The 14,944-nt window shown below is 38.7% G+C and overlaps 1 protein-coding gene across 1 annotated transcript in view; it reads right to left on the reverse strand.

Annotated features, from left to right (window-relative positions):
* LOC149282519 (electrogenic aspartate/glutamate antiporter SLC25A13, mitochondrial-like) overlaps nucleotides 1-5,949 on the reverse strand; it is a 50,817-nt gene extending 44,868 nt beyond the window's left edge. Inside the window, exons 1-2 of the mRNA XM_089498091.1 lie at nucleotides 5,896-5,949; nucleotides 5,169-5,311 (exon numbers count right to left, since the gene is read on the reverse strand). Coding sequence (XP_089354217.1) covers nucleotides 5,169-5,278 — 110 coding nt within the window. The 5' untranslated portion in view covers nucleotides 5,279-5,311; nucleotides 5,896-5,949. The remainder of the gene's footprint in view (nucleotides 1-5,168; nucleotides 5,312-5,895) is intronic.
* Between the last annotated feature and the right edge of the window lie 8,995 nt (nucleotides 5,950-14,944).

Below are 14,944 nucleotides of genomic sequence, written 5' to 3' on the forward strand. Positions count from 1 at the left end.
TGTATTTGAGACAAAGAAAAAAAAGGTGCCAAATAGTCAACATGCCACAATCACAACATGAGGTCATAATTTAATTATTCAAAGCCGGCTGAATAATGGTTGAGGTTTTTTGTATCTTTAACCATCTTAAAACGCACAAAAGATTTAGCAGTGGATATGTTGAGGCTCCAGCCAACAGAAGACCATATCTCTTTTCTTTAAATGGAAACAGAATCAATAACAAAAACAACAAAAATATGTAGAACGCCAAGGCCTGGAGAACTTTATTAAATAAAATTGTGGATATTAATGCGCGGTTTTAATCAGATCACTTAAAAAAAAAAAAAAGACAATTGGGGATCTGCTGTAGCAGCTGCATTTAAATTAACCCAATGTTTACAAGTTAATTAAACCAGCTATTTTCTGCTTATTGTATCTCTGCTCCCTAAATAAGCCCTGTCTGCAAGTAAATCACAACAGATTTACGGCCTGATAATAGTGACATATTCATTTACTTAAATTATGACCCACACAATGAAGTAACAGAGAAGCAATTTTACACAGTCAATTACATGGGTAGTTTTTATGTTTAAAGAAGCTGAAATAATGTGAACTGCACAGCCTCGTGTCCTGAGCCTGATGCAGCACAAGGGCAGTTTCCAAGGCAACGTATTTTTTCCCTTTCTGGATTAGCCTAACCCTTGATTGCACATCATTAGGTGTCATTAAATAAAATTTAAATATGAACTTCAACATCGCACTTGAAGTGAAGCCTTTTCATGTGCACAAACAGGTGTTCCAATGTACGATTCTAGACAGGCCAGGAATAAATTAGCTTAATACGTCCTCTTCACGGGACCGGCCAAATGAGCACATTTTAACCATGTACAACACGAGGGATTACAGAATTAGGCGTCAAATCACAAAAATAAATAGTTTTAACCAGAAATACTTTCACTTTGTCCATAGGTTATCCTTCATCCTTTATTATTATCATTTATTGTTTTATATAGCGCCATCAAATTCCATAGCGCTGTACAATGGGTAGACAGGACATAACAAGTAGTATGTAACATAACAAATTGACTTAGAGACAACAGGTGAGGAGGGCCCTGTTCAAACCAGCTTACAGTCTAGTTTATTTTCTGATTGTTTATTGATGTATGACCAAAATGATTATGTCATGTATAGGATGCAACTGGGCTGCTAGACATGCAAGACATGATTTTGGAGAAGTTTGGTATGTTTAGGTTTAGCAAAATAATGTGTGCCAGAAATCCATGTAACTATGCGCTCATGGAACTTAGCGGTTCCAAAGTCTTGATTAATACAATATGTTCATGACAACAATAGACAGAAAAAATCCTTTATGTTCATACAAGCTTGTCTATTATCAAATATTAACCAAGCTCATAGAGATATTAGTCAAGATACGTTGGCAAGGCTAAGGAGACATGGAAGAACAGGGCTTTGGCAGCTGAAACTGCTTTAAAATAGCAACCTTTCTTGCATTTTGTTTCAATATTGCTCACATGGGAGAAGTTAAATTCCTAAATAGACATGTTTCCATGTTTCCTGTATGATAGGAATTGGTCTCATTGCAAGTAGTTGTAAGGTTGCAGAATACGTAACGGCTGACAAAATAGACCATGCAAATAGTGGCTGTGAAAGGGAACTTTATGTGCGCTCTCCACAAGATGTCAAAAAATGGATTTTAACTAGTAAGGTCACATACCATTAGGAGGCAATGCTCTCACACACATTTGTTGGTTATCATAACTTACAGAGGTATTTCTCTCTCAATTGTAGAAATATTTTACACATAAAAGGTGATGTTGGTTTAAACTGCACAAGTCTGAGGAACAAACTTCCACATACACAACCATCTAAGAGCCTGAAAACATGCACTGCATCCTGAGAAACAGGGATTTTCACGACTCTGCTGTGCCTTGAAGAAGATGGGAAACGATGCCACCGGCAATTCTGTTCTATTGTCTGCTAAACACAATAGAATGATTGTGAGGAATTTTGAGAGGGTAGAAACCTTGATCATTAATCATTTTAACCCCTCTATCCACACCTTTAGCAAGAACCTTTTTATTCTACTGAATACAGACACAAAATTAGGCAGGATAATTAAGACTAATCTTGATGTTTCTTTGCAGGAGGATTTAGACAGAGTTTGGGACTGGGCAGGCAAGCGGCAGATGAGGTTTAACAAAGTTATGCATTATGAATAAAACAACAATACAACCTATACTATGACTGGAATATCCCTGGGAAAAACTACCAATGAGAAGGACTTAGGAACAATGGTAGACAATAGACTTCACAACAGTGCGCAATGCCAGCAAGCAGCTGCAAGGGCCAATAAGGTTTTGGCATGCATAAAAAGAGGTATTGATTCATGGGAGGAGGAGATCATCTTCCCTCTTTACAGGTCAATGGTAAGACCTCACCTTGAATATGCAGAACATTTCTGGGAACCGGCCCTTAAAAAAGAACATTATGGAACTAGAAAAAGTGCAAAGGAGGGCTACAAAATTAATAAGGGGATTGGAAGATATTAGTTATGAAGAGAGACTAAAAAAGTGAAAAATGACATACACTGGAGAAACGGCGTCTCATAGGGGACATAACATTATATAAATACATGCAGGGCCAATTATAAAAAGAGCTCTTCAGTGACCTGTTCATTAACAGAAATGTACAAAGAACAAGAGGTCACCCTCTGAGACTGGAAGAGCACAGGTTTCATATATGACAAAGCAAGGGATTCTTTACAGGTGGTGCTATCAAATACATTAGATGCCTTTAAAATTGGTCTGGATATATATACAGGGCTATAAACAGAACAACATTAATATTTTAGAGCTTCTTGATGCAAGGAGAAATCCTTTTGGAGTCAAGAAGGCATTTTTCCCCTGATGACAGAATTCGAAGTAGCTTAAATAGGTTTTTGGGTTTTTAGAGAAAAGGTTGAACTTGATGGACTTAGGTCCTTTTTTCAACCTTATGTACTACGGATTGCTGTGCTGAGAAGTGGTGACCAGTTGCAAGATTACTGGACACAAAAATAACTCTAGGAATGGATGTATAAAATTCTTAAGATTTATGTATATTTCTATGACCATTTCATTTGACGCATATTTTCCCTTAAACCACTGAAAAGGTTATTGTTCAAATGACAATTAAATATTAAAAATAAAAACCGTATGCAGGGCCAGAACCATGTCAGTTTTCCATAGTACAATGCCTTTCAAATATACGTGACATTCCATTATAGAATTTGATCTTTTAAGCATCAGTAGATGTTGTAAAGTACAGTGTTGCTCGGCAACAACAATTATGTGTCAGTGAGCAATTAACAGAACTGACACTCGGAGCCAATAACCTTTTACTCAGACTTATGTATGTGAAGATTTCGTGAGGTAGATAAGAAGAAGAAAAAAAAAATGATATAGATATATATATATATTGCCAGAGAGAGAGAAGGGAATTTTCATCTGGCTTGAATTTTATTATTACTAAAATGTATAAATCTGAACACAGATTACATTTAAGTAATAGCATGCAAAGTGCTCCTGTCATCCAAACCTGACAACGAACAGCATCACACAAAGTTTAACCCAACTACAAAAGCTTTGGCTTATCTCTGTAGCACTATCCCCATATTACATCAAGTGTACGTGCTGCGTGTGGCCACATCGCTCTCTGAACACACAGAACGTAAAGGGAAAAGTCTCATGAGAAAGAATATTTTTCCACTTGGCATAAAATATAGTGCAGACAGCAGTTATCTGTGACAAAAACATGGTGTAATCTCATTTGGTTCCAACAAACCTGATTTATCTTCAGACCTGGAAGTTGCCATTACTGTCAGTCACGGGAGCTGTTGGATGACTTTCCCAGCTCACTGAGACGATTCCTATTGGAAATTCTAATGAAGTCCATTCTTCGATAGACCTCAGTCATATACATTAGTCAGAATGTCTGGCAAACAGACCCACGTAGTCCACTTTACAAAAGATATCAGGAAGGTATATGGGTGAGCACCATTACATTTAACTCAAAGAAAACTTAGTCATCTACATATGTATGGATCCCAGGTTCAATTTTAGACTAAAAGACAACCAACAGGAATGTAAGACACCTGAGAATTAGTGAGCACTTGCTGCTGATAGTACTGTTACTGGTAAAGTAATCTGAGTGTGAGTAGCCATCCTCCTCATGCCTCACCTGGTTCATGCACACAAACGACAATTATGTAACATAATATGATGTGATGTCAATATTATCAAACCCATTTTAAGCACAGTAAGGGAAATCATGTGGCATGTTCAGGAAAGGCTAAAACAAGAGGGGTCAAGAAATTGCAGCACAAGTCGGAGACAGATCGTGGTCCCGCTACTTCACTGCTGAGCACCGAAATATAACGTCATATTATGGCGCTCAGCATGAAATGCCAGCACCGGGACGGAGGTAGAGGGCTCGTGGAGGAGAATGAGGGGCGCCGAGCCGTTGCTAGGCGACCCTCTCTCTCCTCCGCATCAAAAAAAAAAAAGACGGCGTTTAAAAGCCGCTCACTGGCGCCCCCTTTCAAATGGCGCCTATGGCACGAGCCATAGCTGCCATACCCTAGATACGCCTCTGGTGAAGACAATACAAAAATGAGAGAGAGTGGGCACTACACAATTGTTAGCTCTAGGACCAAGCAAAAGAGATTCATAACTTAATCTAGAGACAACTTTCGGCACACCATCACAAATAATACAAAGCTTATCTACATTAATGGTAAGAACACAGCCTCATTTTATTATTTACTCCTTTCAATAGTTTTTTTTCGCAAAACCTTTAAAGATACCAGTAATACAATGTAGGCCTACATCTGAACACAGCCCAGTGAATTTAAAGAAGGGTACAATTCATTTAAATTAATTGTAAAGTATCTGCTATCACCGGCTGTAATTGCCAGCAGGATATATTTTACTTCTTTAGCCAATAGCATATGAATGATATAGATATATATAAATCTAAATGAATTAAAGGTGCTGTTCCACTTAATCTGCTAAATGTAACGGTTTCAGAGTTAAATTCAACATTACAAATGTCACACAATGATGGGTTGCTGCCAAAGAAACTGGAAAAAAAACAAAAACAGATTTTGTCCAAAATCAACTGATCCTTACCCATCTTTGGTTTGATCCACCACACCAGCCAAGAGCTGCACAGTTTTTGGACTTGGCTCACCGTCTCCTGTGACATTTAAGTAACGTTTGACAAAGTCCAGAGGAGACATGAAAAGCTCTCCATTTTTTTCCACGCTTGCATACTGTTGACAAGAACATTTTAGTTACATAAGTAGCGTTCCAAAGATTCTTCAAAATAAATGAATGACGTTTTTTGATTGTGTATAAAAATACAGTAAATGAATCTAAAAATGCATAGAATGAAATAAATTACAATGAAGAAATACTGCGGTTATAGCGACTGCACTGCTATTACCAAGTGCTCAATTTGTACTTTATTAGTAGATGGGATTATTGAGACTACATATTCTGGATAAAAATAAATAAAAATAAATGTAAAAAAGAGGCAGCTGAACAGAAATGCACATTTCTTATACATTTTTAATAAATAAATTTAAAAAATGCAGCTAAAAATCAATATTTTTTTTTCCCACCAAAACATGCGCATATTGAGCTGCTTAAAAATATATTAATATTAATATATATATATTATAGATTAAGAGAAATCGCATTCTTAATACTATATAACAGGTGGCCAGATAAAATCTAACTTTGCTGTCAAAGTGAAAACTCTGCTCTAAGTGGACCACCTGCATTAAAGACATAACCCCCCCCCCAAAAAAAAATACCAAACCTGGCTTAAAAATAGAACATTATGAAGCCTTACCTTGTTAAATATAGTTCTCAGCTCAGCTGAATCAGCTCTCTTGGTTAAAGCTATCTGTAAAACACAGAAAAAGATAGAATTTAGCACCAAGAATCTGTGTCACGGCTCCGTAACGCGCAGAACCTAAAGATACAACGTGCTTTCGGAAATTATGATTTTTTTTTGTATCAGTAAATTCATGGACCTAAACCAACTATAGCTTCCGCAATCATGCCATTGTCTTAGAGATAACCAATTTTAATTTATAAGACTATCGTTCTATCAGTTATGATGTCATCCTATTAAAAATACCATAACGTTATATATTCAAAGGTTCACCAACTGAGCTGACAGCTTAACTTAATATAATGTATTGGGCTTATTATTCACCCTTCCATTACTCAATGACGAAAGAGGAATGATAATAATACTAGCAAAATGAACCTAGATAGAACTGTACGGCTAAGAACGTGTTATTCCTCCCCAATAATTATCATTGCTCCACTCTGCAGCCTTAGCAAGGGGAGAAGGAATAGGAGACTGGGCTTTAGGGCAAGAAATTGTTATTATAGTTATGCCAATAATAGTAGTAAGCATTTGCTGTCAGTGGTATACACAGAACACACGCGTCTAATGCAGGTACGCCCGATGATTTAACTGTAAATGTCAGTATACAGGTTTACTAAGTATAGTGAATGTAATAGTAATAGCAGAGTGTTATTATCCACTAGGCACGTGTCTGGGGCCATCCGAGCTGTGGGGTCACCCGTTCGGTGTTTAACGCAGCTGCCTACCATTGATCCTGCGCCCTTCATGTCTTGAGGTCGTTTATCGGCCACCCGGACAGCTTTTCCAGCACTCGGTTACTTCTTCCGGCATGCAGCGGAGTACTTCCGGCGGCTGCAGTTTTGAGTAGATGGGGAGAGCCGCACACCTGCGCCGGGCGCCGCCGGAAAGGGACCTCCTCAGTAGTTTAGTCAGGCAGACGGAGCGCGCTTAGTGCAGGGAGTGTACCCGACCTTCAGTGTTATTGGTTATAAATAGTCGGTCGCTGCAAGCGCCGGTTTATGAGGCAGGAGACCGAGATTCTCCGCTGTCTCTCGGATTGTCATTATTTTATTCCGATATTACCGTAAATTATAATTAAAAAAGAGCCGTATAGGCAGCTGAGCGGCTCATAGTCGGTAAAGCCTAACCAAGCCAGCAGCAGAAGCCAAAAATACCTTAAAGGGACAGTCTAATGTCCCTGACACCCCCTGCAACAGCATGCACTCTCTCTGTGAGCGCTTTAATATGAATGTTTCCAAAAAGAAGAAAAAATACATTTTGCTGACTGGAACTTGACGCAGCCAATCAGTGGCAGGAGCGCGCTCTCATTGAAGTCAAAGGGAGCACTTTCCCTGTACGTGCGCTCATGGGTCTGGACGCCCATCAGTAATCGTATGATGTGCAGGAAGATGTGTTCAGCTGACCAGCCATTTAGCGGGGCAGGGCATTGGTGAAAGGGGCAAATGCAAATTTAGAGGAATTTTAAAAATGGACACCATGAAACTTTAAAGGGACCACGCTATAATACGAGTTAAAGTGTGTATAATGGACTGTCTCTTTAAAGCGCTAAACTACTTTTTTTTACCCTGTAAAAAAACGATTCAGTGAACCATACGCAAAGAAAGTTTTCCCATAAGGGCTTATGAAAAACACAATTTACATGTTGATGTTCATTTCTGTCCGTTGCCTTACAGCGAAGGAAAAAATTTGATCCCCTGCTGATTTTGTACGTCTGCCCACTGACAAAGACATGATCAGTCTATAATTTTAATGGTAAGTTTATTTGAACAGTGAGAGACAGAATAACACAAAAATTCAGAGTAACGCATTTCAGATAAGTTATACATTGATTTGCATTTTGCTCAGTGAAATAAGTATTTGACCCCTTTGCAAAACATGACTTAGTACTTGGTGGCAAAACCCTTGTTGGCAATCGCAACAGTCAGACATTTCTTGTAGTTGGTCACCAGGTCTGTACACATCTTAGGGGGGATTTTGTACCATTCCACTTTGCAATTCATTAAGGTTTCGAGGCTGACGTTCGGCAACTAGAACCTTCAGCTCCCTCCACAGATTTTCCATGGGATTCAGGTCTGGAGACTGGCTAGGCCACTCCATGACCTTTATGTGCTTCTTTAGCCACTCCTTTGTTGCCTTGCCTGTGTGTTTTGGGACATTGTCATGCTGGAATACCCATCCACGACCCATCTTCAGTGCCCTGAGGGAAGGAGGTTCTCACCCAAAATTTGACGGTACATGACCCCATCCATCGTCCCTTTGATGCGGTGAAGTTGTCCTGTCCCCTTAGCAGAAAAACCAATTGTTTTCTTGGTGACTATGGTCCCAGCTGCCTTGAGATCATTGACAAGATCCTCCCATGTAGTTCTGGGCTGATTCCTCACTGTTCTCATCATTGAAACTCTGCAAGGTCATATCTTGCATGGAGCCCCAGACCGACGGAGATTGACAGTTATTTTGTGTTTCCATTTGTGAATAATCGCACCAACTGTTGTCACCAGCTACTTGTCGATGGTCTTGTAGCCCATTCCAGCCTTGTGTGGGTCTACAATCTTGTCCCTGACATCCTCGAACAGCTCTTTGGTCATGGCCATGGTGAAGAATTTGGAATCTGATGGATTGCTTCTGTGGACAGGTGTCTTTTATACAGGTAACAAGATGAGATTAGGAGTACTCCCTTTAAGAGAGTGTTCCTAATCTCAGCTTGTTACCTATATAAAAGAAACCTGGGAGCCAGACATCTCGCTGATTGATAGGGGATCGAATACACTGAGTAAAATGCAAATCAATTTATAATTTATTTGAAAATTCTGGATTTTTTGTTGTTATTCTGTCTCTTACTGTTCAGATAAACCTACCATTAGAATTATAGACGGATCATGTCTACAAAGTACAAAATCAGCAGGGGATCAAATAATTCTTTCCTTCACCATATCTATGGTCTTTGGTTTCCTCTTCCTTATAGAAGTTAATCTCTGACCATACAGATCCGTCTGCATCCGTAAAGCACAATCGAATCCTCAGCTTACAGAATCCAGTTGCATGGTGTAGACGCAGTTTGCTCTTATGATCGGAGAGTTGCTCCCCCAGAGAACGCTGGGGGCAAAGTAGCAGACAGAAGTATCACCAGATAACTGAAGGCCATTTTTCAGAGAAACCTTTAAATGATCGTATTATTATCAGAACAGTTTAATGTAAGGATGGTTGCTTAACCAATTTCCTAGGCATTAAAAAAATATTATTTCTATTATTAGTTAGCAATTTCTAACTGCATTCGGATATAATCTGGTGGCGATCATAAGCTTTAAATCAGAGATATATGTGTTACTTGTAAAATCGCAGACTTATTGCAGTGGGTTGTTTTTGATTTTTTTACCCAGCGCAACATGAAATCTGAAATGATCTCCCATAGTATAGCTTCTTAAACCCACTCAGGTACAAAATCAGCAAGTCCCACTGCCCCAGAGACTTTCTGGAGGTAGCTGACGGACGGTTGGTTCTAGGCAAATATGGTTTGTCGGTAAGCATATACCACATTCTGCCTTTTTCTAATTCATTTGCTGCCCTTTCAAAATGCCGTCTCAGTGCTTAGAGATCTCCCAACACTACTGTAGAGGTCTCTGGGACTCCAAAACTAGATCTGATGAAAGGGTAAAAGAAAACTAATGAGAGACAAAGCTTTTGTGTAACTTTATAGTGATTTTGGAGGAAGGTCATTAAGGTAGAAACCATGTTAGGTGTCTTCCTGGGGCTACAGTTTAGAGATAGAAGACATGTTAAAAAATGTTAAGGAAACAAGAAAGGATGGATAGTTGGGTGTAATAGTGCATTTAGGGACTAATTATTTGTTGTGTAAGGAGGCCAGTGTGATAGCTACTGGGCTAATAAACTAGGGAAGAAGCTTCAGCACGCTGCATCCATTTTTAAATGTTTGGCATTTAGAGATTTTAATTTATGATTAGGGAAGTGGTGCCAAGAACAGAGATTTGATTTTATTTCCCATGCCCTGTTTGGTATAATAAGGAACTTTATAAGAAAAAATGGATTGCATCTTTCTCCCAAAGTAAGTTCAGCAGTTTTATTAACAGGCAATGAGATGTTATAAGGTAAGACTACTTGTGCACACACACCTTTGTGTGAATTAAGACGCCGTAAATCCAAAAAAAATGAAATGACCCCTGTTCAGAAGTCTGCATACCCTTAGTTCTTAATACTGTGTATTGCCCCCTTTAGCATCAATGACAGCGTGCAGTTTTTTGGAATAGCTGTCTATGAGGCCTCAAATTGTTGCAGGTGGTATAGCTTCCCATTCTTTATGGCAAAATGGCCCCAGGTCATGCAAAGTCTATGGTCATCTTGCATGAACCGCACGTTTGAGATCTCCCCAGAGTGGCTTGATATTAAGGTCAGGAGACTGTGATGGACATCTTTACCTTTTTCTGCTGCAACCACTGGAAGGTCACTTGGACTAGTGCTTTGGGTCATTGTCGTCCAAGAGTGTCCCAGCTTTTGTGCGAAAGAATGCTGCATTGATCTTGCCATAAATTTTCACAAGATTCTGTGCATTTAGAGCTCACCCCGCCAAAAAAAAAAAAATCAGTGAGCCACCACCGTGCTTCATAGTGGGGATGGTATTCTTTTAGCTATAGGCTTTGTTGACCTCTCTCCAAACATAGCACTTATGGTTGTGACCATAAAGCTCTATTTTGGTCTCGTCGCTCCAAATTGCAGTGTGCCAGAATGTGTGCCACTGTGTCCGGCATATTCCACTTCTTAATAAATGATTGGACAGTACTGACTGGCATTTTCAAGGCTTTAGATATCTTTTTTATATCCTTTTCCATCGTTATAAATTTCCATTACCGTGTTACCTGAGTGTATTTTATAATAATATTAGTTTTAGACTATGGCTATGAAATATGCTTACCTTCTGTTCATTGTTAAATCCATTTATTTTTATGCTTTCATCATATCCTATCTCTCATTTTTCATTGCAGATATATATATATATATATATATATATATATATAACACTGCAATAATCAGATACTACGTTATAAAATGCAACTAGAATTCTGCTGCCTATGAAAGCAAAAACCATTTGGTATTATAGAAAAGAAACTCCCATGCTGAAGAAGAATGAAAAAGTCTACAGACTAGACCACATGCTCTATGTATTAATCTACTAAAAGGAAAGCATCAGGTTAAGAAATATTGGAAAAGGTTGGTACTGTAATCCATCTATAGAAGCCACTTAGCCCATTTATAAGGCGTTTCTATTACAAAACTGTTAAAGCAAGTAATTTTGAGTAGGGAGGGATATAAAAAAAAAAAAAAAAAAAAAATCAGACACTGCTCTTCTTGAATTGGACAGCTCAACGAAGCTTTAAGTCTGGATCAATTTGACATCCAGAGGCACTTATAGATTTGCAGGTAGGGGGTGTAAGTATTTTATTCTTCATAAAGCTAATGGACAGAAAACCACAGCAAAATTGCTTTTCTTTCTATGAGATCTGAGAGGGATAAAGATGTAGAGAGTATTGTAAGAAGCATTTTATCAAAGAGATGCTTTAGTTTTTTTTTTGTCCCCACTGAACTTTTAAGGCGATAGCTTTTATTAGGGACAAGAAAGAACAAGGAAGATGCATTTTACATTTAATTTAGAAAAACTTGAACATTTAGCCATGCATTAACGTCACTTACACACCTTTTATTGGAGGTGCAAGGATTGTGTAAAATACATTTTCTCCTGAACATCAGTATTCCTTTCAATGATTGATGTAAAACTTTTTTCCATTACATAACATATTTGTTATTTAACAACTTTAAACACACTCTAGTTGGAAACCTTTTCCCTGACAGTGAGGGCAGGGAACACAATTACACTTCCTTTTAATTGTAATTTTTTATTATCTTTTATTTATATAGCGCCAACAATTTACGCAGCGCTTAATACAATACATGCTTTGAATGTTAATACGCATTCACTTCATTGTACCTTCAACACATAGTAGGCAGTCAATGCTTCTAAAATTTACTTCATTGTCATTGGAGTATGGCTCAGTAATTGTTAAAATTATTGTTCAGTAGGGTGGATATATATTCAAATGGCCTACTTTAAATTAGTAATACTGTGCCAACATTTTTTTAAAGACCTTGACTGCCCTCCATTTCATTTCAAACTAGTAACTTAGTATTCTGGGCAAATTCCCAACATTCTTAAACAAACATGCTCATTTGCAGGTAAAGCCAGAATGAAATATGGTGAGCTCCCTACATGGGATTTTATATTTCATTGCTCCTGCAACTACTGCGTATTCAAATCAAATTTTACAGAAGTAAACAAATACTAACATTCCACAGTTCTCATAAGAAACAATATACATTGTATGTTTTTTGCATCTTTCAGTTTCAGTTATATATGTGATTATATTTTAGGAAGTCTTTATAAAAAGGTTGCTAATGTATTAAAAAGGAGATCATTTCACCATGTTCATTGACCTGTCGATTTTCTGTAATCTTGCGGTAAATGAGAATGATCTCTAAATCTTAACAAAATAGTCAGTGATTCAACTCCCAGGGCAAACAGTAACAACAACTGCACATTGAGACCAAAGTGATTAAACAATTAGGCTTAATATGCCATTAAAGTGTGTCCAAATTACCATAAACTCATGCAAGACAAGGACAACACTTAGATATATTTAAAACGCTCCAGGTTATCATCATACGTGCTGTACAGCTGTTTACCAAACATGTGAGCATTAATCAAATACAATTAAAGCATTAATGTAAAATACAGGATTTATTTCATTGACTACTGATAACAGCAATAATCATTAATACAATAATGACTATTTCATTTATTAGCAAAATCTTGCAATGCTGGCACCATTTTTCTTAAAACCAATTAAACCCAGACAGTTGTTAGTGTATTAATAAATTATTAGAATTATTATTGTTAGTAGTAATTAAGATATATGTATGTACTACATGCGTTAAACAGTTATGTTATGCATTACCGACACCTATTTCATCTGGCAATTAAGGGGTTACTATGGATGTGTTAAAATGTGTTTAGATCACTCTGCACCTGTTGTGTGCATTTTACCATATAAGACGACCCCCCAACATGTGAATATTAATTTAGGGGGGGGGGGAGCCTGAATATAAAAGACTACCCTATAAGAAAAAGGTTTTACTAGTAAATATTAATTTGCATGTAAACTATTTTTTCATATTTAATAAAAACTATGATTGAGAAAAATGCATTTTTTTGTTTTTATTTCCTTTTATTTGCCACTCTGCCCCAGTTATGCACATCTGCCCCCCCAGATATGCCATATATATACCACTCTGCCCTCCAGAAATGCCTTATATCCCCCAATATGCCACTCTGCCTCCCAGATATGCCGTATACACCCATATATGCCACTCTCCCTCCCTGGCATGCATTTTAACCCCCTATTTGCCACTCCCCCCAGGTATGCCTTTTACCCCCTAAATGCCACTCTGCCTCCCTGATATGCCTTTTAACCCCCTGTATGCCACTCTGCCTCCAGAAAACCATTGAACTCTACCCCCATGCCACTCTTAATCCCCCTCCCCGATTTACCAGTGCATCCATTTACTTGTGACCCATGCTTTAGACTCCTTGGTGTCTAGTAAGGCAGCCAGCATCACATGACCTTTCGGTGCTCCACCATAGAAGCCCTGGCAGAAGTGCCGGCAGCAGCGGAGTTTGTTTGTGTGCATCCCGCCAACGTTCACCGGCTCCGGGATGCGCACAGACAACCTCCGCTGCTGCCGGCCCTTGTGCCGGGGCTTCTATGGTGGAGCACCGGAAGGTCATGTGATGCCGGTGTTCCGTCATAGAAACCCCGGCAGCAGCACCCACCCTCCCTCACTTTCAGTGCACAGCTGTTGGCGAAACAGACACAAATATAGTAGGCCTATATGGCAATTCATTATTTTCATCCCTTGGGTATTGCACTTTTTTCATGCATATGTGCCCATTATTCTTGCATTTATTTAATCAAACAAGAAATGTAATATCTGATGTACATTTTTGACTGGTAAGGCCACAATGGAACTGGACCCACAAAGATTAATATTTTTATAGTGGTAGGTTTTCTTTTTGGTCTCCTACCTCCCCTTAAACACTTTAGAAGAGGACCATGAGTATTTGGCCCTTCCACAGGCCTTTTGGCCAGGTAGGGAAGGAAGAGGTTGCATATCCCTTTACGGAGTGCAGTCACAGAAGATGAAGGTTTGGGATCTGATGATACACCCTGGCTCATGCTGGGCACTTTGTTTCTTCCCCTCCTTTTCACAGCTGGAAGTAATTGTACTTTGAGTTTCCCTACGCCAGAAACAGATCTTCATCCCGAATAACAGACTGCCACCACTCTCATTCTTCAGTCTTTCAACTCTTTTTACTCTCCCAATTTCAGTCAATTCTTACATTTCCCTTTAATTTCAACGATTGGTATTTTTTCTGGCTTTGTATTGTATGCTGATGGACAAAGTTTTGTTGATTTTGTAATAAGTGCCAGAATAGGTTTAATGCCTTTAGAGATGAGTGCTGCTTCTCCTTCCTGTCCTATTCCAGAAACAACTTATTCTGACCTGGTAGTTATTGTATAGCATGTGATGCAGTATGTAACACAATCATGTAGATATTTATTTGGCCTCAAACGTCCGTAGGCGTGCAACATATTGTCACAAAAATATTTGTTGCATTTACGGCAGGTGAATCACACTGGGAAAACAAGAACGAAGAAACATCCTACGTGGAACCCTGTTTGGGCTTGACAGGGAGCCTCTCTCCTGGGAAGGATCAATAATCAAGCCATCTGAATGGCCAACAACCTCTATCTTGAATCGACCAACTCATCCCCATCCAAGTAGTCCTCTCCTACTATTTCACCTCCCCATAACCATTGATCAGATTGTTAGCTCAGCACAGAAAAGCTGAAGTTGGCAGATGTGGCAAGAATGTTGT

The sequence above is a fragment of the Sceloporus occidentalis genome, unplaced genomic scaffold (assembly GCF_023333645.1).
Source record: "Sceloporus occidentalis isolate IW3139 unplaced genomic scaffold, rSceOcc1.0.p SCAF_113, whole genome shotgun sequence".
Lineage (NCBI taxonomy): Eukaryota > Metazoa > Chordata > Lepidosauria > Squamata > Phrynosomatidae > Sceloporus > Sceloporus occidentalis.